At 38.9% G+C, this 26,369-nt stretch overlaps 2 protein-coding genes across 9 annotated transcripts in view; both read left to right on the top strand.

Moving 5' to 3' along the window:
* The first annotated feature begins 11,602 nt into the window (after positions 1-11,602).
* On the top strand, positions 11,603-17,612 carry CKS2 (CDC28 protein kinase regulatory subunit 2). The gene is made up of 3 exons (XM_077139545.1): positions 11,603-11,789; positions 15,701-15,828; positions 17,276-17,612. Exons 1-3 carry the CDS (start codon positions 11,731-11,733, stop codon positions 17,326-17,328), a joined length of 240 nt encoding a protein of 79 aa, XP_076995660.1. The 5' UTR covers positions 11,603-11,730; the 3' UTR covers positions 17,329-17,612.
* A 1,730-nt stretch (positions 17,613-19,342) lies between these two features.
* The window catches only part of SECISBP2 (SECIS binding protein 2), a 46,679-nt gene continuing 39,652 nt past the window's right edge, over positions 19,343-26,369 (top strand). For 7 of the 8 annotated variants that reach the window (XM_077139532.1, XM_077139531.1, XM_077139536.1 and 4 more), the window contains exons 1-4: positions 19,343-19,489; positions 20,680-20,825; positions 25,395-25,644; positions 25,891-26,032. In XM_077139532.1, the coding sequence (XP_076995647.1) occupies positions 19,454-19,489; positions 20,680-20,825; positions 25,395-25,644; positions 25,891-26,032 (574 nt within the window). In that variant the 5' untranslated portion in view covers positions 19,343-19,453. Of the gene's footprint in view, positions 19,490-19,556; positions 19,894-20,679; positions 20,826-25,394; positions 25,645-25,890; positions 26,033-26,369 lie in introns of those variants that run through there. The other variant, XM_077139534.1, reaches the window with a different exon arrangement.

The following is a 26,369-nucleotide window of genomic DNA, read 5'->3' as shown; positions in this document are numbered from 1 at the left end:
TGCAAATGACAGTTTTATTTCTCTTTCCAATTATCAAGTCTTTAATTTCTTGTCTTTGCTGTGCTGGCTAGGACTTTTATTGCATTGTTCAGTATAACTGGTGATAATAAGAAATTTTAAAGAGACGGCTACTAATGTTACCCCATAAGAATTAAGTTAACTGTATGTGTTTTATAGATCCCTTTATCAGGTTAACAAAGTCCCCTCCTACTCCTCATTGCTAAGAATGGTTCCAAGAATGGATGGTGGATTTATTAAGTGCTAGTTTTATAAATGAATAATGAATTTTTTCTATATCTATAGAAATGATAATTTTTCTCTTTTAAACTGTTAATGTGGTGAATTGCATTAATACATTTTCTAATATCCAACTATCCTTGCATTGGTAAGATAGAGCATCTTAGACCCCAGAGTGATTTGAACAGTGAATAAAAAAGTATTTGCAAAGTCCCCTTTGGGGAATGGTGAGAATGGGGGAAAATTAAACTTCTTCAAGTTGAGTTTTTGATATTCTCACAAGCAGTGTGGACAACCAAAGCTATAGGCTGAGCCCCCAGTCTTGGGGTTTGTTCATATGAAACTTAACCCCACAAAGGATAGGTCAAACCTACTTAAAATTAGACCTAAGAGTCACCCCCAAGAGAAACTCTTTTGTTGCTCAGATGTGGCCTCTCTCTCCAGCCAACACAACAAGCAAACTCACCACCCTCCCCCTGTCTATGTGGGACTTGACTCCCAAGGGTGTGGACCTTCCTGGCAACATGGGACAGAAATCCTAGAATGAGCTGAGACTCAGCATTAAGGGATTGAGAAAACCTTCTGGACCAAAAGGGGGAAGAGTGAAATGAGACAAAGTGGCAATGGCTGAGAGATTCCAAACAGAGTCAAGAGGTTAATCCTGGAGGTTATTCTTAAGTAGATATCACCTTGTTATTCAAGATGTAATGGAGAGGCTGGAAGGAACTGCCTGAAAATGTAGAGCTGTGTTCCAGTAGCCATGTTTCCTGAAGATGATTGTATAATGATATAGCTTTCACAATGTGATTGATTGTGAAAACCTTGTGCCTGATGTTCCTTTCATCTACCTTGTCAACAGATGAGTAGAACATATGGAATAAAATTAAATAATAGAGGTAACAAATGTTAAAATAAATTTAGTTTGAAATGCTAGTGATCAATGAAAGGGAGTGTAAGGGGTATGGTATGTATAAATTTTTTTTTCAGTTTTCATTTTATTTTTCTGAATAGATGCAAATGTTCCAAGAAATGATCATGATGAATACGCAACTATGTGATGATATTGTGAATTACTGATTATATATGTAGAATGGAATGATCAAAATAGGAATGTTTGCGTTTGTTTGGTGTTTTTTTGGTATTTAAAAAAATAAAATAAAAATTTTTTTTTAAAGTACATCTTTTATACAATTGGGTTCAATTGTTCAACATTTTATTTAGGATTTTCACGTACATATGTGTGAAATTGATATACAATTTCCTTTCTCATACTATTTTTATTTGGTTTTTGAATCAACATTATTCTTGTCTCAGAATGAATTGAGGAGGTGTTCTTTTTCTAGTCTGTTCTGGAAGAGTTTATTAAATGAATATTTTTAGAAAATTAACTCTTGGTAAAACTTGAAAGCTTGGTAAAACTCCCCTGAAAAACCATTGAGCGTAGATGTGGGAAATGACTTTTAATCACTGCTTCAATTTATTAGATACAGGAAACCTCAAATTTCGCTGGCTTTTGAGCCAGTTTCAGTAAGTAACATTTTTCTAGATATTTTTCCATTTCATCTTTTTGCACAGTTGTTGGCATAAGGCTTGACAATGGTATTGCCTCACTATTTTTTAATCCCTGCTTGTTTTATCAGTAGTTTTGCCCCATTCTCATTCAGTGTTTATTATTGCCTAATACATTTTCTTGCTGAATCTTGCCTGAGGTTTGTCATTTTTGTCAGTCTTTTCAAAAAATCAACTACTGTTTTTGCTTTTATTCCCTATGTATCTTTGTTTTCAAACTCATTATTTTCTACCTTTATTTTTAATCTTTTTGCCTTTACACTCAGGGAGGTTTTTTTAAATCTTTAATTAGAATATTTGGCTTATTAACTTCTATTACTGTATTTACAACTACAATTTTCCTCAATGTACTGCTTTTGCTGCCTCTCACAAGTATTGATAAGTGATAGCTTCATTCTCATTCAGTTCTAAGTATTTTAAAATTTCTAGTGTGGTTTCTAGTTTGTTTGACCCAATGAGTTATTTAGGATATATTTTTTTAATTTCAACTACACGTGAACCATTTAATTTAGCATTTTCCTAGGAACTTCCACTTTGTGTTGTAATCAGAAAAACCTGTCAAACTTAAAAAAAGTTTTGAGACTTGTTTTATGGCATAGTTATGTGATAATTTTTTAACATTCCATGTGTGCTTGAGAGCAATGTATGTTTTCTAATTGCTGGATGAAGAAATATATATATGTTCATTAGGCACAAGCTTTTTGTGTGGTTCAAATGTTCCATATCCTTGATGATTAAGTGCATGTATATTTATAATCTTTACATCTTTATGAGCTGAACCTTTTAGTATGTAACATGAACTTGTCCTTTATGTGTGTCTCTTGGAAATACCATGGCTTGATTTTTTAAATCTCATTTAACAATCTTTTGACATGAGTTAAATTTGTGATTATTGATAATTTTTATGATTTTTTTCAAGTTGTTTTTTTTTCTTTTCAATCTTTTCTTACCTTTTTCCAAAACAAAAAGCCACCCGGAATTTTCTGTTATATTTTTCCTTTATCAAAACAAAAAGAACTTAAACATACTCTCATTATTCCTAGGTATGCCCCCCACCCACCATGCCCTCCATAATACTGTTATTGTACATAATTATAATTCTGGGTTATTGTTGTAATGCTTTCCCTTTTCTTTTCTTTGATCTTAGCTCTTTTCTGTTTAGAGAACAACAATCTTTACCGATATGTCGATCTTTCTTATTTCACATATCACTTCAGAATCTTCTGGATTTGTTTCTTCTCTATTTAACCATTATCTCTGAAGCCTCCTATACCCAAGATAATTGAATGGCATATTTTTAAATTTCTATTTCTTCATCCTCCCGTGATTCCTTCTGAGGGTGTTCTTCAATTTGATCTACCATTCATTTTGTAGTATCCATTCTACTATTTATCTCATCTATTATGCTTATTTCAACCAGCTGTTTCATGACCAATCTATCCACTTGAAGTTTATTTTTATTTTAATCATATTGCCAGTATCTTCTCAGATCTATTTTAATATGCTTACCACATTTACTTCAAACTCTTGGCCCATCTTTCTAATACTTGTGCTTCCAATGGTATCCGTTACACATGTTCTTTTGAAGTATTTGTGTTCCTCAGGTGTGCTTGTTATTTTGGCCTGTGAACTCAATTTCACTGGTGTAGTTGGCTAGTCTACTGGGTAGTACATTACAGGAAGGGCCTAATAACAGAACCTGGTCTGTCTCAACCTTGATGGGCTCAAGTAGAAGGAAAGGGATGTGGCTTAGGGGAGAGAGTTCCATGTTCTAATATAGCCAATTTTTTTTGTCCCCATCCAAGAAATGTATGTTCAGGGTCTCACATTCACTCTGGGGCAATTTCATCTCATTACCCATTACACCTCCACTCCAGTTGAAGCAATTTCTTTGCATGCCTTCAATATGCATCTGCCTTCTCCATATATTTTTTGATGAAACTTATCTTCGTGTGTGGAATGAGTGAAACATACAATTCAAAATACCATTTATTAAAAAACACATCCTTTACTTAGTGATTTTAAATGCCTGCTTTATCATGATTTAACTCCTATGCATACTAAGATCCATTTCTCTCCCAGTGATCATACATGTTCATTCCTAGGCCAATACTACATTGTTTTTAAAATTATGGTAACTTGGCACAATCTTTTAATAGGTGGTAGAGCAAATCAAGTCCTTTTTCATGATTCTTTTTTCAAAAATCTCTTGCCTCTTCTTACCCATTTATCTTTCCACATTAAATTTAGTATTAATGGGTATTACATTTATGTTATATAAATTTATATGTAATATAATATCTTCACATTTTCTCCATTTCAATTTTCAATTGAATTTTTAAAGCAAAGCCCTCGTTTTACAAAAACTCAACTATTAAATTACTAGTCCTTGCCCCTAATAGCCCCTTCCATTCCTCTTCCCTGGGATGCTGAATTATCAAAAACCCACTGCTTGCAATTGTGAAAGAATTTAGGAAATATGGAGAGCCTGTGGACTTATGAGTGGAGAAAGAATTTATTCTTTGGTTGTCAGCATTGTTAGCCCTGGCAGACAAAACAAATTCCAGCAAACATGTGTAAGATATGAACAAAAAATATACATCTTTCCCCCAAGCAAATGGGCAATATTTACAAAAATTGATTGGGTACTGTTTTAGTTTTCTAGTCTGCTCAAACAAATACCATGAAATGAGTAAAATGGGTCAGGTTAAACGATGGGAATACAATTCAACTCACACCACCATGTAAGGTAACATTGTCACAGGTTCCAGGGATCAGAAATGTTGACCTCTTTGAGGTGTAGTACATCTACCTTCCCATGTTCACCCCCCGCCATGTTCTTCTCCATGAGCTCTACACTCACAGCCAAACTCATTCAGTGTTCTCTGGAAACACCACGCTGCCTGACGCCTTCACAAATTCCAGTCCCTCTCCTGGAAAGGCCCTTTGCTCTCCTGGTTTTCTAGCTGTGGAATTCAAAGAAACCATATAGAAGAGTGATTAAGAGGCCTAACTCTGGAGTCAGACAGCTTGTACTCAAAACTGAGCTGTATAGATTTGGGCAAATAGCTTTTTTCCCCTCCTTTTTTAAAAACCTAAATCTAAATATCAGATTACATGAAATACAGGGAATGGAATAATTACATCACAAGGAAGCAATCATCCAAATCCAGACTGTGGGATGTTCCACAGGACAAACACCTAACTTCTCTGATAAATCAGTACTTTAAAAAAAGGTGGCAAGGATAGTGGGTGGGGAAGTATTATATATTAAAAGAGCCAGAAAGAGGCAATAACAAATGCAACATGTAGATGCAAATTTGGATGTGGATTCAAACAAACCAATTGTAAAAAGATATTTATGAAACAATCAGGGAAACCTGAATATAAATTTGCAAAGAATATTGAGGAATTATAGGTTTATTAAAGATATAATGGCTAAATTTTTTTAATTTTCTTGAGATGTACGCTATAAGTACAGAGATGTACACAAAAGTAATATTCAAGAGTGAAATGATATTATATTGGGAATCTCTTTTAAAATACTCTACAGAAAGAAGAAGGAATCAACAAAACAAGATTGGCAAAATACTACTAATTATGATTGGGACATGGAAGTTGATCATACTTTCTACTTTTCTGTGTGTTTGAAATTTTCTACAATATATCTTCTTAAAAACCTGTCTCCTAAAACAAACAAACAAACAAACGAAAAACCCTTGCTCCTTAAAATATAGGGAAACATCTTCAAGACCTAGTAATAGGAGATAGCATCTCAGACCTTATACCCAAAGCACAAGTAATAAAAGAAAAAATAGACAAATGGGAACTCTTCAAGACTGAACACTTCTGTGCTTCAAGCACTTTGTCAAAAAGGTGAAGCAGCAGCCAACTCAATGGGAGAAAATATTTGGAAACCATCTATCTGTTAAGCGTTTGATATTTAGTACTAGTAAAGAAATCTTACAATTCAACAAGAAAAGGACAAACAACCCAATTATAAAATGGGCAAAAGATATGAATAGAAATTTTTCTGAAGAGGAGATACAAATAGATAAAAAGTACATGAAAAGGTATTCATCTTCATTAGCTAAAAGGGAAATGCAAAGCAAAACCACAGTGAGATATCATCTCACACCTTCAAGTATGGCTGCTATTAAACAATCAGGAAACCACAAATGTTGGAAAGGATGTGGAGAAAATGGAAAACTTATTCACTGCTGGTGGGAATGTAAAATGGTATAGCCACTGTGGAAGACAGTTTGCCAGTTCCTCAGAAAACTAAATATCAAGTTGCCCTATGACCCACCAAATCTGTTACTCAGTATATACCCAGAAGAGCTGAAAGCAGGGACATGAACAGACATTTGCACACCCATGTTCACAGCGACTATATTCACAGCTGCCAAAAGATGGAAACAATCCAAGTTTCCATCAATAGATGAGTGGATAAACAAAATGTGATGTATATAAAATGGACTATTATGCAGCAGTAAGAAGGAATGAGGTCTTGAATTATGCAACAATGTGAATGAAACTTGAGGACATAATGCTGAGTGAAATAAGCCAAACACAGAAGGACTGATAACATACAATTTCACTAACATGAACCACCAGGAAAATGTAAACTCAGAGTCTTAAAATGTAGAATATAGGGACGCTAGAGATGGACAGAAGCTAGAGAAGGGGGACCAGTTACCTAATATGTACAGACTTGTTAATGAGGTTTGGGAAAGGACAGAGTTGATGATAGTTTGTTATTGGCATTATAAAAGTAATAGTGCCTACTGAAGGTGAATATAATTGAAAGGAGTTACCTACAGTCATGTATTTCACTGATTAACACTACAAATATCAGTAAGTTCTTGCATGAACTACTTCAAGTGTCTGACACTTGCACAAAGAGTTAATAATAGAGTGGTATATGGTAAAAATTATCTATTGCATGCTATGAACTATGTTAAACAGTAATACTTAACTAGTTAATACCCTACCAATTCTAGGGGTAAATAATTGGGGTGGGTAAGACAAGGGATTTGGGGTGTTTGAGGTTTCTTTTTGCATGTGGCTGTGTATTTCTGTTTTTTCTCCTTGAAGCAATAAAAATAGTCTAAAACTGAGAGTGAAGAGTATTGTACACTAAATGAAGATACTGTGAGACACTGTATACTTTGGATAGAATATATGGTATGTGAAATAACTCAGCAAAACCTGCAGATTCAATAAACAAACAGAAAGATACAAGCGCTTATGAAGATGCGGAAGGGGAGGTATAGCTATTCAACGTTGGTAGGGCAGTAGCATGGTCCAGCCCCTCTGGAAGGTAAAGTGGTGGATCCACAGGAGGATAAAGACAGTGTCACCAAAGGATTAGGCCATAGGGTTACTTGAAATTGACTCAGAAGAACTGAAAGTAGGGACACAAATAGATATTTGCACACTGATCTTTAAGGTGACTGTATTAGTCAGGGTTCTCTAGAGAAGCAGAACCAACAAGGAGATATTTGTAAACATGAAATTTATAAAGGTGTCTCATGCAATCGTGGGAACAGAAGAGTTCAAAATCCAGAGGGCAGGCTGTGAGGCTGACAGCTCCACTGAAGGGTCTGGAAGAACTCCGTAGGAGAGGCTCACTGGCTGAAGAAGCAGTGAAAGAGTCTCTCTCCTTCTTCCTTAAAAGCCTTCATCTGATTGGGTTATTTCATTGTAGGAGACATGCCCACAAAGTTAACTGCAGATGTAATTAGCCACAGATGCAATCGACTGACTGACGGTTTAATATACAAGCCATGTATATACATTAATATACAAGTCATCAACCAGCCATGAAATAACCTTGCAGCAATAGGCAGGCCATCGTTTGCTTAACCAAACAACTGGGCATCATCTCTTGGCCAAATTGACACCAGAACCTAACCAACACAGTGGCATTATTCATGATAGTCAATGGATGGAGGTAGCTGGAAGGTTCATCCAGTGATGAGCAGAAGGGCAAGCTGTGATGTATACATATGATGAAACAATATGCAGCTACAGAAAGGAATGAAGTTGTAGGCATGCAACAAGATGAATGCAACTTGAGGGCATTATGTTGAGTATAATAACCTAGAAACAGGAGGACAAATATTGTACGGTCTCCTTTAGAAAATGCTTATATGAAAATCAGAGCCTAGATTGTAAGCTCTTATAGTAGTCACATTTATTCCTAAGTTTAGGTGTTATTTCTAAATGCTGAGATACTGTGCTTTTCTGTGTATACCTCATAGTTCCCTGGATCTATGGGTACCTGTGTGACACCTAAGAACTCAGAGTTAGAGTTTTGCAGCTCTGGAAGTCATCATTACTCCATACAGCAACTGTTAAAGAAGATGAAAAAGAGATCAGACTTCAATTACAGATATGAATAAAGCTGATCTGGTTGTGACTAAAGTAAACTTCAACTTCCGTGTGAGACCAAAGGAAGAGATGCTTATTTTGTTCAAAAGTTAAGTTTTCTGTAGTACATTCTCTAACTTAACCTGTCTGGCCAGTTTATTAAAACAACGCAAATACATGGAGCCAAGAATAGGGAATGAGATCCGAGGATTCAGTATAGTTTAATGAAATTTGGGCAGATAACAAAAAAGTATTTGCAAAGTCCCTTGAGGGACTTGAGAAAAGGTATGGAACTATTAAACTTTCCTGCCTGGGAAATTCCTGATATTCTCTCAAGCGCTGGGGACTTCCAATTTAATAAGCCAAGTCCTTGATCTTGAGGTTGGCTCTTATGAAACTGATTTCTGTAACGGTAAAGCTAAGCCTACTTATAAACACACCTAAGAGTCACCCCTAGAAAATCTCTTTTTAACTCAGATGTGATCTCTCTCTCTCTGCCAAACCCTGCATATAAACCCATTACCCTGCCCTCCCTACACGGGACATGACTTTCAGGGATTTAAGTCTCCCTGGCTACATGGGACATGACTCCCAGGGATGAGACTGGCACTGACATTGTGAGATTGAGAACGTCTTTATGACCAAAAGGGGGCAAAGAAATGTAACAAAACAAGGTTTCAGTGGCTAAGAGATTTCAAATAGAGTCAAGTGGTCATTCTGGAGGTTACTCTTAGGCAAGCTTCTGCCAGATATTGAAAATTGCCACCGTAGGCCAAGCCGCAACCAACACTATTACTGAAAGCCTTAAAGAAAACCCAGGGCTCTATCTAAGGCTCTATAAAAGCTTTACTTATTTTCCAGAAACTTAAAACCTTCTGATTTAGGAACAAAGGCCAGATAAGCCCTGAAACTTAGAGGTATCAGTCTCTCCCACAACAGTAACCACAAAGCACCACCCTCCCCCATAACGTCAACATCCTTTTCAACATGAAGAAGTTAGAATGGTCATTGCCCAACTATTCCTGAAGACTGAGAGAAGGATCAAATGAGAGGGAGGAGTTGTGGCAGAGAGGTTAGAATTGAACAAGTGATTGTCACTGCTGAATCATCATGTAGATGTTTCTCTTGGTTTCTAGTGTATTGGAATGGACGGAGGGAAATGCCTGAAATTATGGAACTGTAATCCATACCATACTTTGAAATTTGTTTTATATTTGTTCAACTGAACTTTGAAATTTACCACTTTTCTGTATATATGTTATACTTTACACACTAAAAAAAAAAATGTCTCCTAGAAGGCTTTTCTAGGTTCTGCCAGAAAGTTAGCACTTTTCTTATCTATCTCTCATAAGTCTATTTATTCCTTTATCTTCACAGTACATTACTATGCCTAATTTTTAGATTATATTATGCTAAAATGCCTCACCATGTCCAAGGGACTCTGCTACATGCTAGTAGACTGGAGAACAAACCAGATATGCCCCCTCCATTGGTTTCCTGGAGAATGTATTACTATAGCATAGAGAGGGGGACAAACAATAGCTAAGCAAATATGCATTTACGAAGTGTAATGAATACTGGGAAGAAAATTCACAGGATTCTATACACAGAGAACAATGTGTAAAGCAAGAAGTTTCCTCTAGATAGATGATTACGAAAGACCTTTCTGAGGAGGCGATCTTTAAACTGAGACCTGAAAGATAAAGAGCCAATTGTGTGTGTGACCGGAGGCAGCGGGCACACATTTATGCTCTTAGTCAGCACTGTGCTGGAACTAGTTTTTTTTTTTTTTTTTTTTTTTACATGGGCAGGCATCGGGAATCGAACCCGGGTCCTCGGGCTTGGCAGGTAAGCATTCTTACCTGCTGAGCCACCGTGGCCCGCCCTGGAACTATCTTTTTAATAAAACTGAATTTAATACAAAAAATGACAAATGTTCGTTTTGGAAAATATGGAAGAGATCACTTCTGTCATCTAGAAAGAATCACTGTTTACCTTTCGATACATTTTCTTTCAGTAACTTTCTTCTATGTGTGCCTGTATTTTTAAAAATTTTAAAAATCACTTTTAATTTCATTACCCAGTAGTGAGCATTATTAAGTATCCTTTTCACGGTTCTCCCATGCACGTGGAAAAGTATGCATACATATGTATATTTATAAAGTGTTATCCAAGTGTGCAAATTATTTGGCATCGTACATTTTTAAACCTAACGCATTAGTATCTTTCCAAATCAGAATACTTCCAAAGCATTTGAATGGCAGCGAGACAAATGAATGACTCTACAGTATTCCGGTATGCAGCTGTGGTGTCCTACTAATAGACTTCTAATACCTTATTAAAGTGAAAAATGTCATAAAATCCTGAAACTGCCCATTTGCTAGTCTTCAAAAACCAGAGTTTTGACAGTTGCAGAATATTTTATTCTCTCAAATTTTCCATGATTCGTATTTGCCTGTTTTCAGACCTTCGGTTAGATTACCCTTATTTCCACAAACCCCACCCTTTCACAGAAATCGTCACGGGAGTCTTTGACTAGCTTCTCGGACAAACTTCTGGACGTGTGTTTACGGGGTTAAGGGGCACAGGCAGTATTAAAACTGTTAATACACTGTTGTCCCGTACGCCAGGCACCAAAAGAAACCCGCATCAGTAATTACACCTGGAATGGTAAACGGAACACAGTGGCACAAGGCCGGATCAACGGCCAGCCGGACCCGGGACTGTTGGCATCGCGGCAGCGCTCCCCGGGGAGCACCGGCCGCCGCCAGCAGACTCGGCCGCGGTCACCCCGGCCATCCTCGCGGCCGCGCGACGGACGCCTTCTCCGCCCACAACGAGCGGCTCCTTCAGCCCACGCGCCCCGCCGGCTCCCACAGCAGCCCGATACGACGAGGGAGCCGGGAACCAGACTAGGAAAACCAGCCCGTCCTAAGAGCAGCTACAACCCCCAAGTGCCTACAGGACTTCTTCCCCCGCAGTCGCAAAAGTCTCCAAGCCCGGGTTCCGGATCTTGCAGGCTCTAATCCAACCATGCCACGCCACGCCCTACGCTCCAGTCACGCCCCCAGTCTCACCAAACCTCGCGATATCTTGACCTCCCCCCTCGGGTCTGTCGGCCCCAACGGCTCCCCTGCACTGGAACATTCTAAACTTCTGCGCACGCGCTCTGCGGCACTTAACGTCCCGCTCCACCCTTCCTAACCACGCCCCTGCTCGTGAGGGCACTCCTCGCCCCCACGCCGTGCCCATCATCGCTTTCTTCCTTCTGGTAGCTTCGCAACAAGCCTCTGATTGGTTAATCCTGGAAACCTTCCCCGGGGAGGGAGACAACGATAGGCTGCCAGTCAGCTTCGGCGTTCCAGCAGTTTGCGACTCAGGTGATTGGTCAGCACTGTCGTCCAATCAGCTGCGGGCTGTCGGATTCAAATCCGGATCGTTCGGCCTGCGGTCGGTTGGGCGCAGTTGTGTCGTTGCTCTCGCTGGGTCTAGACGTACTGTAGCTGCTCCCGGTTTTGGCTCTCCCCGCCCCGCAGTGCTGCCGGCAGGATGGCCCATAAGCAGATCTATTACTCGGACAAGTACTTTGACGAGCATTACGAGTACCGGTGAGCATCCCCGGGATGGCGGTGCTGCCCGAGGGGCCCTTGAGGAGCGCCTCCTTCCCCGGGTCCCGCTCCCTCAGCGCCAGGCGTCGGGCGCTGGCTCCGGGTGGGGCGGGGCGGCCCGCACCGGGGCGGGTCTGGGGCCCGGAAATCGGGGTGTGTGTGTGGGGGGGGTGGTTCAGGGCGGGCCGGGGGCGAGCGGGCGGCCGGGAGGAGGCAGCCTCCGGTTCCCGCGCCGGCTGGGCTTGTTTGCTGCACCGGGTTCTCGTTGGTTCTTTGTTCCGGTCTGTTCTGGCCAGGCCGCGTTGCTGCCCTGAGTAAAACTGGCGCGCCTGGGAACGGGCGTGGAGACCGCAGCGCCCCTTCGAGAAAGTAGCCGGGTGTCCTCGGCGACGACTGGGCGGAGCGCTGCAACCTGCCTGAGCTCGCCGGTGGCGGGTGCTGAGTAACCGGGGTCGCGGTGTCCCTTAGTCACGACGCCGAGATTCCCTGAGAAACTGCCGGGCCGCCCCGGGCGTCCGCTTTGCGGACCTGGCTGGGTTTTCCTTGTCGCAGGAGTTTGTAAGAACTGTGTGATAACGGAGCAGACCAGCCTTGTAGAAACCACTTCGCGCTGCCTGCCACTCCCGGGAGCAGTGAAACTTTTACGAATTTGGAATGGTAATTTGGGGTCTGTTAACGTAGTCGGAGAAACACAGGAAATGACCTTAAATTGTTTCCCCTCTTTTTGAATTTTGAAGTTAGTGTACTACCAAGCTTTTCTTGAGCGAGAATCTCGCCTAAGTTAGCTTACACACGGGGCCGATTTTCAAATCCAGTTTGAATTGATTGGGTTTGAAAATGCTAATTTGATTATGGTAATTTTGGCGTTTATGCGGTAACATAAATCATAATTTGAGGCCACTTCTGAAGGGCTTTCCTTTTAAGGTAAATTGAGGATTTGAGTGGATTTTCGGCATTTTTTTCCGGAGAAAAAAAGTTACGCACGGGAACATATATTGGCTAGCACACTGAATTGTGAGACGGGGACGAAAAGGCTTTAAAACTGACTGACTTTATTGTATGTGAGGAACTTCCTCGGGGCTGGGCTTCCGCGGCCGGCGGAGCCATTGTCCCCCGGGGTGGGCGCCAGAGGGTTGCATCCTGGGAAGCTGCCGGCTGTAGGGGGTGCAGCCCCGCGACGCGCCCTCGGCCGAGGAAAGTGCCTTTTCCCGTCTGTGCTGCCCCCTTGGGGTAGGTTTCCAAGAATGCGATGTGAGGAAGAAAGGACGTAACAGTGGATGGCCTCGCTTTAAAAAAAATTATCCTGGAATCCTACCTTCAGAAGATTGCGAATTCGTAATGTGTGCATTGTTTCCTAGTTCTAGTCAGAAAAATCTCAGCTGTTCTTCAGGCTACAGATAAATTTCAAGTAGATCATCTCTGTATCGGTAATTCCGTACCTCACAGTTCTAATCCTGTAGTATGCTGGCATAATTAGATTTCTGTGGCCTTGGCACAAATCCACAATTCAGAAATTCAAAAATTTGTTTAAACACGTTTTGGTGAACTTGGCCAAACGCATTTGTCTACAAACCGTTTTTTCTCAGTGTATTCATACATTTCACTAAAGAAGTAGTAAGGTTCAACTAGGTGATATTCAACCCAAGCCCAGCGGGATGTCCAATAATTAACCAGTATGTAAACTGCAATACCTTTCAAAGATTTGGACACCTGTTAGTTCTGAAGCACGACTGGCTTCAGGTATTTAGGATAAGGATTTATATAGACCTATATGAGTTCCTTATACCATACAGTACTAAAATTAGACTGATACTTTTCCGGACTTCTGCTAGCCCTAGTTCCATTCTTAAGGTTTAATATATTAATCATTATATGCATTTAAATAAACTAGACTGTATCTCAATTTTGGTCCAATTTACTAGATAGTTTATGAATAGTAATGTACAGAAGAAAGTTCTGTCATAGTCTTAAGTCATTCATTCCAATCCAGTATAAATTAGATCTGACTTAGTACCCAGTCTTTATTGAACCAGCTCACTTAACCATTATGGAACCGAATGTAGTAATTAAACTCCAGAAATATATATAAAGGGAAATCTATGCTAACAATAAACCACCAGGACATGATTTTAAGATGATTTATATGCAGAGACAGTGTAGTATAAACTTGACAGGCTGGCAGTTTTATTTTTGCCAGTATGCAGTACCTACATCTTTCATTTTCTGTAATTGCAAACTTAAAATCATTTCCTATTCCTTTTACTTGTGCTTAGATTCTTCTGTAAGTAAACCTTAAAGGCTTAATTCTGTTGAAGAAACAAATACTGACAAAGTATGGATTTAAATTCATAAAAGCTTTGTATATCTCCTCCCTTCCCCCATAACAAGCCCATGGTACTGAAATGTTGAATTTTGGAAATTCCTTAAGTTTCCATTGCAGTAAAATAGCTTGAAGGTACTTAAATTTTTTTTCATCATTTGCAAACTTTGGTGGAGATGCTGTTAATGGTTTATGGGGAAAGTAGGGTAATTTGTAGCTTTTTTCTAAAAAAAGTGTATCATTTATATATCCAGTTCTTTGCAAAATCAAAAGAAAAGGAAAAGGTACAAAAACTAAATTAGCATTGAATTTCTCTGAGACTAATCAACAATTAATGTAGAAGATAAAGGATAATTTGACAAATGACTTGTAATGCCTTTAAAAGTAGATGTTAAAACAGCGTCCAAACACAAGTTGGGTAGCAGGTATTGCTAAAAGTCATCATGTGGTTTACTGTAACTGGTGAAAATTTTAGGGACTGTGATAGTATTATTTAAGTTGCTGGCCTCACTGCAGTCTAGCAACATTAATAGGATTGCTGGTTTATTTCTGCCATGTAAATAATTCATTGGTGCTTAAATTTTAGTCTGTGGCTGGTTAGTTTAACTTGATGACAACTTGGTGGTTACGGGTTAGGGTTCAGTTTTTCCCTTGTGGCAGAAAATGTGTCCCAGATTGAACCTCTCATCCCCATCCATCTTACACATAACCTTTTTTCTTAACTGATCAAATTTTGTGGAAAGTTATGGATGGCTCTGTGTAAAAATGGGGCTAGAAATTGATTTTTATTTTAATCTTTTTATGGTGATTAACGGGAAGATACAGATTTTGTTGAGAATTTTATTAAGCTACTATTGTATGTATTTTGGTGGTTTGACATTGAAGAATTATTGCATGCCCGCCTAAAGAACTTGAATAAAGACACAGTTTTGGATAGAGGTTGGAAAACTGAAGGTCTGTGTGAAGTAGAAGGGTACATGTATATGTGTAATTAATATTTCTGGGTTTTTGTCAATTTTAATTTTGTGCTTGATATATGAAACAACTAGGGACTTGTACCTACTACAAATCTATAGGGTTGAGTAATGGCGTAAACTGAAATTTTTTTTTTAATTATAGAAAAGGCTATATAATAGTCCAAGGCTCCTTACCTCGTGTTTTCCTGTCCTCAATTTACTATTGATTCTGTCGTCCTAAATTGCTGCTCTAGCTCCCTGACCACACCAGTCTGCATCCTCGTCAACAGGAAAAAGAAAAGAGATGGGCATGTTTTTCCCTTTGAGGATTCTTTCCATAGTTGCATGATTTCTGCTTTTATCCTATTGGCCAGGATTTATTCATGTGGCCAGAACTAGCTATAAGGGAGGCTGGGATGTTGGGGGCAGCTATGTGCCAACTTAGATTTAGGGGTTCTGTTCCTGAAGAAGATGAAGATAATTAGCAATCAGTCTCTATTGGGGGAAAATGTGTTATCCTATTGAAAACAATACTCAAGTTTTTAAATCTCACAAGATGCATGTATAAAGTGGCCATAATTGTGAGAGAGGCATATTTACATAGAGTACTAATACTTGGCTGTACTTTTTAACAGGCATGTCATGTTACCCAGAGAACTTTCCAAGCAAGTACCCAAAACTCATCTAATGTCTGAAGAAGAGTGGAGGAGACTTGGTGTCCAGCAGAGTCTTGGCTGGGTTCATTACATGATTCATGAGCCAGGTGAGCTTTGATATTTAGTAAAGCACAGTCAAATTAAAATAGTAGTGCTTATTGTTGTTATTTATTTATTTAGTAATTTGGACATTTGGTGATACCCCAAAGTGTGTGTTGATGAATTTAATATTTGGAAAATGGCTGCATTGGTATGATCCTTTCTCCCTGGAGAGGTTACAATTTTATAGTAAATAAAATACCACAGGGATAAAAGAAATACATTATTCTACCAGCAAAAAAAAAAAAATTATTTAATTCAAAAAATAGACTGATTACATTAAAATGTATGTCACTGTTAATAGTATACAAAAGTATTTTACTGTTGTGTGTCTAAAATTCTGATATTCTGTCGATTAAAGCTAAATTTATTTTAAGACAATTTCAGCACACCGAAAACTGATATATTTTGAAGTGATTTGTCTTTTCCTTTTGGCCTCTAGTTTTGCTACTTGCTAAAACTCTCTGAGATGAAGAGAAAATAACATTTAACAATTCTGAAGTCGCCTTAGATTTGCAATTGCATAGCAAGTTATCTGAAAGCTGTCTAACTCTTGATACAAGGGTTAGGTGAAGAGATGATGTTACCTGTAACATTAAAGTTAAATGAGATCACAGCATGTGCACTCAAGTACGCTGTCTGATATGCATATGAATACTTATGTTATTATGCTGTAAAAGTTTGGTTTCACAGGTATTAAATACTTGTAGACTAAACTTTTTGTGGGGTTAAATTTTACTTTGGGATTATTAGTCTTATTTAATGGATTCATAATGCTTTGAACCAAATTGCCATGCTACAGAAGTTGAATTGGGTAGAACTAAAGCTGTTTTGTGTCTATTTTTGTTGAAGAAAAACATCCTTAAAAATGCTAAATGACTCATAACTTTCTTGGGATTAGGACACCTAATCAGAGTTTAAAGGGTCTTTCTCTAGATAATAGAAAAGGAATTGAGGAATTTAAGGTAGATTCTTGGGCCCCATCTAGTCAGTCTATGGAGTGGCCCCTCGGGAGCTTCATTTTTTACAAGCTAATTTTTGATGTGCAGTAGTGTGAGATCCACAGTTAACTCTTCTGCATAGGTAACTGATTTGAATCATACATCTTTTCCTCATAAAGAGATAATTATTTCTCTTTACTTTTCACTAGAATTGGGATCCTTAAGGGTAGGAACCATTCTCCCCAGAGTATCCTGTCTAGTCTTTTTTTCTCCAGGGTGGGTAAAGCCAAAACTCAGGAAATGTTTTTATCAGGTTGTTTTCTTCTGTTTACCTTTGACGATGATTGTCATTTCAAGTGCCTCAAACCAGTTAAGTCAACCCAATAAAGCAACTTTAATTGACCATTTTAAGTTATTTTATTCTGGTTCAATTGAGAATTGTTTGAATATTTATTGAGTGAATGAAAATTAGCAATATTATATTAAAATGAAATAAAACCTCTTCTTTCCACAGAACCACATATTCTTCTCTTTAGACGACCTCTTCCAAAAGACCAACAAAAATGAAGCATATCTGGGCGTCATCAATTAAATCTTTTTCAAATTTAATGTATATGTGTATATATGGTAGTATTCAGTGAATACTTGAAAAATGTACAAATCATTCATCCATACCTGTGCATGAGCTGTATTCTTCACAGCAACAGAGCTCAGTTAAATGCAACTGCAAGTAGGTTATTATAAGGTGTTAAAATACAATTTCTTCTAGTCAGTTTTTCTCTTTAATATTAAAAGTGCCTGTTTGACTTTACCTGTTATTTTTGTTTAATAAAGTGTTTATGTTGCATTTATCTCTGTTTGAGGTTACTGAGTTTTATTTTCTTAGGGTTAATTTGTGACTATTGAGATTGTTCTATGATTTTGGTTTTAGAATTTTAGTCTTGAGGAAATAAACTTTCTTTTTTAAAGAAATAAAAATGTTAAATGGGTTTGAATACTTACCTAGGTTTTTCTACTTATCTAAGAACTGCTATACTACCTACCAGTGGCCTTAAGGAAACAACTTAACCCTATTTTTCCTTTTGCCAAACATATTTTTAATCTGCAAAACACACTTGGAATTGCCTTTTTAGGGAATTTTAGTGGTAAGTGCAGACACAGGCTATTTATCTTAACTAATTACTATGCTGGAGAAAAGTAAGATTCCCCCTAGTTTTTGTCTCCTATATACTCTCTTAAGAAAGGAATGCCTTATATGGAATGGACACGGTGACTATTAAAAGTGGTAATGAGCAGCAGCTTAGGGGTCTGGAAAATCCAGGGTAACAACCCATCAGAAAAGCCAGAATTATGTAAACTTCATTGCACTCCAGGGTGGACCAATAAAAATTAGTACTGTACCCAGGGATCCAGAGGGAGGGGTGACAGGCCCTATCTCAATTCACGACAAAGATTTCTGTCCTCTCTCTTTACCCTGTTCTAGAGAGTTGGGCAGGTCTAAGCGTTACAGAAGCTTGGAAAAGAAATGGAGCTGCATTCCCTGATGATTTTCAATCTGAAAAATACCTGGAGTCCTATTTGCAAGAGGAGAGGAGAGTGCTCTACAATTTTGTGTCCAGTCTAGGATTTTCTACCTAATTAACTTCTTGTCCTTTCACGGCCTACGTTCCAGGCAAACCATTTCCATTCTTTTAATTCAGCTCTTTTCTCCAACCCAGGAAGCAAGAGGCAAATCCTCTTCGATCTCTGCCCCTGCACCAATCTATTGAAATTCACTCCACAACCTTTCCCTGTACTTTTCTTCAAATAGTTAATCTTACCAACTCGTGTGTTCTATTATGCCCTTTTCATAGTACTTAACACATTCTGTGCTCGTGTAAACTAAACCTGTGGAGTTTTTTTTTTCCTATTTCCCATCTCCTGACTGCCCCCTTGTTTTAGCATATTTTTTATTGAAAGGAACTGCTGAGCAATTATTGTTTTCTGTGGTCATCACCAACCTGCTTTAGGTTTGTGCAAGTTTAAGGTACTAGTATCTTTGGCTAGGACTTAGAGTTTGTGCAATTCCTTGAGGAAATGCATTCCTGTGGGGTGAGGTAGCTTCAGGGGCCTCTGCCACAGGGTAAGAAGACTTCACCTGACTGCTCGAGGCTACTACAGCCAGGCTGTTCCGGGATACTTTCCAAGGAGGCCTCCTGCCCTTAAAATCCCTTAAGCTAGAACCTTGCCAAGGTGACTAGAAAACTGCCTGTTAACCTGGCTGGTCCAAATCCTGCGTTTCTAATCGCTGCTGCCTTTGCTTGCTTTTTGTTTTACACTTAAGGATAGCTATTAGGCTCCCTTCAATATATGCATAGGCTGCAGCTCAGAGGTCTACAAACGAGCCGAAGGGTCACAAGGAGAAGCGCTTCTCATCACCTTGCTCCCCCTATTCAGATTTTAGAGCACATGGGAAATCCTCAAGCCGGGCCAAAGAAAGCTAAACCTATAGGCACAACCCAGGACTGTCCCACTACACCAACATATTTCCGGTAGGCAGAGGGGCGGGCTCAGTCGCGTTTCTGTGACGCACTTCCTGGCGTCCCCAGCGAAGGCGGAAAAGCCGGGAGGAGAAACGTCGTGTTGCCCGTCCGGTCAGCCGACGGGGCGGCTGCGTGCTTCCCGCGCCAGGGCCTTTTCCAGGCCGCCTGCCATGGCGTCGGAGGGACCACGGGAGCCCGAAGGCGAGGTAAGGGCCGCCAGCGGTCTACCAGAGCTGCCGTGGGTGGACTGAGAGTGGCCAGCAGTCCGCGGTTCCCTTTCTATGTTCCTCGAGGGTCGAGGTTCGTTCTCTTCGTGGCCTTAGCCCCAGTTGGCGCCCGAGTTCCCCCCGTCGCGGGCGGACGAAGGGTCGGGGGTCCTTCAGTCTTTGTGGGTTGGTGAAGAGCCTGCAGGAACCCGGTCGTCCCTCCGCGGCCGCCGGCGGGCGTGGACCTGAGACTGATGATGCCGCCGTGCGTCAGAGCGCGGCCTCCGGGCATCCGCAGGTCAACTTGCCCACCCTTGGCGCAGCATACATCTCTCAGCATTTAAAACCGTCAAATGTAATGATGTCGGAGAGGTCATCGACTGCCGGGTTTCCACATCACCAGGGTATGAAACTGTTCAAGTTCAGTGTGCTTAGGAAGGCGGAGCTTGTTTGTAAACAACGTAGGCTTTTTTAAACGTGAAAAGTATCTGCTCTATATACTCATCGTAACCGTTAGATACAGCCCTGCAATTGCATGCATTAGTTTTAAACTCTAAACAAACACAAACCCCGTAGTTATAAAACTGTACAAACCAATCTCATACTACGTATGTAAAAATTAAAATAGATTTGTATCAGATTCCGTGGACTCAAGGCGACTGGATGGTTTTCTAGCAAAGCATATTTTAACTTTTCAACGGAACGAGACTCAGTGGTTCACTGAGTAAAAAGCAAATTTTGTATAATTCTTTTGAGAAATTTAGAGGAAATAATCTTCTACAATATATTTTGAGTGCTACAATTAGCATTCCACGGTTGTATTTGATTGCAGCAGTTCTAAGATTCTCTGTTACCCCTTACCAAAGCTGAGAGAGATAAAAATCCATTATTCTAACTTTAAAACTAAGGAAACATTGTCGGTTATGGACCTCACTATATAAAATGGGTTACATTTTACTTCATTAAAAATTTGTTGTTCTTGATTTTCACTTAATATTTGAAAGAGTACTTTTTCTGATAAAAGAGCATCGGATATTTGTTAGCAAATTTGTCTTTGTTAGACGTTTTAAACGACAACACCAGAATTAACATCTCTGGGGGCTGTTAAAACTGAACTCTTCTGCGTTTTTTTTGTTTACATTTGGTTGATGTCAGAATGTTTGTAGCCAAAAACCCCTTTTTTCCCTCAGGGCATCAAGTTATCAGCAGATGTCAAACCGTTTGTCCCCAAATTTGCTGGATTAAATATGGCATGGTCAGAGTCCTCAGAAGCATGTGTCTTTCCTAGCTGTGCAGCCACATACTATCCATTTGTTCAGGAACTGCCTGTGACTGAGTATGTATCTTTCTAAATGTCATGCCTTACTGAGGGGGTCTTTATTTCATGGATTTTGAGGGTGGTGAGGCTTCCAAGCATGTTGCAGCTGACACTTAAAAAGTTCTTCCTAGTTGCTGGAGAAAATGATCCTCAGCTAAGGGTCTGAGCCAGTAGCACGACTTAATTGTGTCATGATTCAAAAACTGAAGTTAACAGTAGTCTCCTTTTTTTCTCCATACTCATTCTCTTATTTTGGACAAAGAAAATATAGAGACTGCGTTTCATTTATTTGTAGGAAATGCAGTTTCAGGGTTCATTTGTGCGTAAAATAGATCATGTATATTTTAAAAATTCACATTTAATAGGAGAGGAAATTACTATGGAAGAAACAAAATAAATGCTCTACATTTTCAAGGTTTAACATTAAAAATCTTCCTGGGAGAGCAGTGGGAACTAGTCATCATGGCCTCTTAACATGGCCAGTTCTTTGGAAATTGCTGGTTTTTACTTTCAACCAAATGTGTTAGATATGTCCTATAGAGATGGGTTTTTAAAGTTTTGATTTTAAATTGTTACTAACTTGAGTTGAAAGAAGACTTAGGTTTTACCTTAAATTTTATTTTTTCTTCTGGGAATTTATTCTCCAGGTATTTACAAAATGGCTTCCACTATTACCAGAATTTAGAAAAACAATTGTTGACCCTTCATTTAATTGTATAGTTTCAAAGCTTGTGTAAGAATCCTTTTACTTTACATTCCTTTGACGTGGTTTACACTTGTTTCCTTTATTGTGTACCTCCTCGGTGTGATTGTAAGCAGTTTATACATTACATATATTCTAGAATTAGGTTGATAAAAATGCTAATTAGAGTAGATGAAAAAATCTTTGAGTTGTCTGATATATGTAAGAAATATTTAAAGTTGTATTTTTAGCCAAAAATTGATCTCCTCCTATATGTGTCCAAGTTCTTTGGTAGAAATATCTTAATTTGCCACTATAATTTCTTTGCAAAAGGAAGATTGGCATGGGTCTTGTTTGGGTTGTTCCTTTCCTTGGGAGACTCACATAATAAAATAGAAAATATATCTCACACAGTGATAAGAATTCCAAGCCATGTACAGGATCAGATTCCAGTTAGCCAAAATAAAGGTGGAAGACGTTCATATGGCTGAGGCAGTATTTTGGCAGTAATGTGGATCAGGATTAATCAATGAATCCAGAGACTGTCTGTTCTGAAATTAAAAATTAAGTCTCTCAACACCTTACCCTTTTTTAGCTTTGATTTTGTTTTTCTTTTAATTGCTTATCACCAAGGAAAAGAAAGACTTACAATAATCCTGCCTGGTCAAACAAAATCAATTAAGGATAAAGTAGGTATTAAACCTAGTGGAAAGGTTAGAAAAAAAAAGAAGCTTTAAAGTGAGAATGAAATACTGGAACATTTCCTAATTTAGAATTGATCAATCATTTGTAATATAGATTAGAAATCACATTGTTCTGTTCACATTTCGTTTGAATGGAGGTCTCCTACTATAGTGAAAACTATATTTGCCATAATAAATGTATTTATTCTTTCCTACTTGTTCCATTCTACACCAGCCTGTCATCATTCCCTTCCTTCGCTTAGAGAAGGTGTGGTGACCTTTTGCGGAATATGTCCAGCTCTAGTAGCTTAAGCAGTGCATACAAATATATTTCACCTATGCATTCAGAATTGATTATTAAAGGCTGCTACAGTATATGAAAAATACAGTAGATGCTAAGGGAAAAATTGTTATCTCATGGGCTCTACTCATCTTTTTGTCATTCTCATATAGACTTGAAGTTAAAAGAAATGTGCCACGCACTCCCAAAATGAACAACACAAATACCAAAAGAAATGTCCTAGTTTAGAATTTGTCATGTTTGAAAAGTACTGACCATGTACTGGTGTTATGAACAAAATGTAAATAGAAGGCTGTACCAACAGAGTAAGCTTTCTGTTCTGAGTGCTGACCAAGGGCAGCGACTTGTTGATCATCTTAGTACATCATACATCCTTTTGCAACAAATGCTATAGTAAATGCTGTAAACATGTAAATATGATGTGTGTTCTTTGAGTATTGTATCCTTTCATTTCCATCATGCTTGCCACAATCTGTGAGGTTGGCAGGGAGTTGTGGGGTCTTATAGGGTCATTTATGAGAACAAAAATTTGAAGTGGAGCTGGTTTGGGCAACAAATGTTAAGTTTTGGACTTCTAAATGTCAAACTTGAAAAAAGTAGAATATTAAGTAAAAATAACCTTGAATTAGAGGTAGAGATCTAGAACTGACAGAAGTGGGGGATTGAAAGTGTATATGTGAAATCCTGAGCATAAAGATGAGATGTTCAGACTCACGCTGAGCCCGACCATCGAGATAGGGAGACGCAGAGGCCATGGTGCCTTTAAAAGAGACAGAGGAGGAGCCATTGGAAAGTGGGGGAGAACAAGGAGAGTGTGGGGGTTGAAAATGCAGGCTAGTGAATTGGGATCAAAGTGTCAGACCCAGAAGACTTGTAAAGATGAGGCTATTGAGTTTGGCAAGAGGGAGGTCATGGAAGACTTAGACCTTAGGTAGTGAAAGGAAACAGTAGAAATAGAGCAGTAGAGAGATGTGTAGGTGTTATACAAGTTAGGAAACGTGCTACCAATGTTGTTGGAGATGAGGGCAGAATGAGAAGGTGATGTGAAGAAGATTATCAGTGGCTGTATAGTAAAAGTCATCTGGGGAGTTAATGACAGTTGGATTTTCCAGACAAGCCAGTTTTACCCGCAAAAGATGCTGTTGCCTGCCTCTTACATTTTCTGTTGTGTGGTGTTCTCTGCATTTGATTGTGTGTACATTGAGTAGAAAGAAGCAGTATCAGTTTTGCAGAGGAAGAAGGCCCACTGAGGGACAGAAGCCTACATGGCTGGTTCGATACTAGATCGTGACAGAGCCAGGGCCAAAATCGAGGCCTCCTGACTCAAATAAAAACTTCCTAAATCACATTAGTCTTCAAAACTGCTGCTGACCCCTACGTTTCCTTTCTTTTTTAGCTAAATCCCATTTTGTCTGATCATTTCTCCTTTTTTGCGGGAGCGGGGGGGGAGTGGTGCTTGGAATTTTCTTCTTCATACTTTCTACACTTAGTCCATCTTCTCTTGTGAAGACCAGCATATTGACCTTCACATGAAACCTGTCCCCTATTAGATTTCTTGAGCAACTAACAAAATAAAACAGGGATTCCCGCTGTTTAGCATCTCTGGAATGTGCCAAAGCCTTTGAATCTCCTTCTTTTATTCAAAGAACTATTTTTTGGCACATCTGTAGAGCAGCCATAGGCCATATGTTCAGTAGCAACAGAAAAAGGCCAATGGAAGGGTTTTGTTAGGCTTTTATTTAGGAATATTTCATTGCTGGAGTCAGTTGCCTATAAATGAAAGATTTTATAAGATTTAAATTTATTACGGAATATCCCAGAATTAAAGAGTGATGGTACAAGGCATTATATGATTAAGGACTGAGTAGAAGTAACAGAATGGTAAACATCCTCATTAGTTTGTTAATATGTTAGAGGGTAACCTATCCTGTTGACCCCGTTTCTTATTCACTGTAGTCTCTTCCTTGCACTAGATTAGAGATATCATTTCTAATACTGTAACCCATGACAGCCAAACAATTTGAACCTCTGATATTTCATAATTAATTTAGATTTTCCAGCCTTTCAGTATACTTTGGTATTTCATTGATTTGTTATAAGAAAAATTTCAACTCTAGGAATTCACAGAAGCATCTGCTGGTGCTTATTTTGTGGGGATTTCACTCATAACTATAAAAAGATTGATATTTGTAGCTATTTATAACTCATTTGCGTGGCATTTTGTCATTCATCTTTCTTTGGAAAATGATTAAAACCTCCAACAATATACCAAATTAGCTAAAAAAAATTAATTTCAAAATATATTTTGATTTAATCCAGTTTCTTGAACAAATTAAAGCCAACCCAGTTTTCAAGAGGGTGTCTGTCTTGTCAGATATGTAATTCTAGGGCCACCATTCTGTGCAGTGTCCCCTTGGTGGCCCTGCCATGGCTGTGGGGCACTTGGAGCAGGGAAGGAATTGGCAAAGATGGTCTGCAGGAGTCTGGAGGCCCCAGGGAGGCAGGCTTCAGATTGTTGAGGCGATGATTAGATTTGGGTAGTTGGGAAGAAGGGGGGCATAAAAGCACCCTCAGCTGATACTAGTGGCTTTCTGGCCATTTTGTCCAGAAAATGGGGAGCAGAGAGAAGCTTTCCCAAATATTTTAGAGAATGAGAGTGAACAGATGCTGAAGTATCTTCAGGCTGAATTGATGTCTGTTGTAACACAGTCCTGTCATGGACCTTCATTAGTTCATAAATCAAAAAATATAAGAAGGTCAGCATTTTTCTTTGCAGATTAAGAAAGAAATATTCAAGGACTGTTTCATTGTTAGAATGAATGACTGCAAAAACACATTTAAAAGTTTATTTTATTACAAACTGTTAAGCTGCTTGGTTTATGATCTGCAATCTGCAACTAGAATTTATGCTTTTTATTTAGACAGAAAATATATACTGAAGATCTGGCCTTTGGAGCTTCAACTTTTCCACCTCAGTATTTATCTTCTGATATAACTATTCATCCGTACACCTATTCTCCTTATACCCTTGAGTCGACACAAAATGTTTGTTCAGTACCTGGCTCCCAGTATGATTATAACCGACCTAATTGCTACCCAGCTTTTCAAACTGCCAAGCCCCGAATTGAGCGCATGAGCCCTTTCCCGCAAGAGACTAAAAGTCTGTTTAAGGTTAGTAGATGCTGTGTTTTTTGTTGTGTCCTTAATTTGATTGTTTTAGCATTTAAAATGTAAAGAATTGGCAAATTCTTGCATGATGAAAGCATTGCTTATCTTTTTCATGGATTTTTAAGAATTCATTCAGTCTAACCTTTTTTTAAATGGCTGAATTGTGAATACTTATAAATTTACAATGTTGAACCTTTTTTATGGTTGGTACTGTTCTTATTACATGTTCCTTTTTCATCTTTCCTACAGAAAAAAACATATGAAGAAAAAAAAACCTGCAATGAGCAAAAATTTGACACTAAGAGAGTTGATGGAACTATATCATCTGACATAAAATCTGCTAAAGATTCCCATCATATTTCCATTCATGCTGAAAATAGTTTGAAATCAGGTGAAAACAAAAACTTTACAGTATTGTGTTAGCCTCGACTGCCCACCACAGAAGAGTGCTGTTGTTTGTACAGACGGTTTCTGTAGGCCTGCTCACTGGGACCTCCCGGAGAGGTCAGACCTGAAAGAGGGCGGTGCAGAGGTCTTCACCTTCCTGCGATGTGCCCTGGCTTACAGAGAGCATAGCAAATCAGAATCATATCCTGTAGACTATAGTTGACCATGTTCATTCCCAAAATGTTTCTCTGGTATTCTCTGGGGGCACCTTTTAATAGGTGGGAGAAATTGACTCTGGTTTAAATCTCATCCTAAGTAATAACAAACCTGTGACATTACAC

The sequence above is a fragment of the Tamandua tetradactyla genome, chromosome 2 (assembly GCF_023851605.1).
Source record: "Tamandua tetradactyla isolate mTamTet1 chromosome 2, mTamTet1.pri, whole genome shotgun sequence".
NCBI lineage: Eukaryota > Metazoa > Chordata > Mammalia > Pilosa > Myrmecophagidae > Tamandua > Tamandua tetradactyla.
The sequence above is the reverse complement of the archived record's forward strand: the minus strand, read 5'-3'. Positions and strand labels throughout refer to the sequence as shown.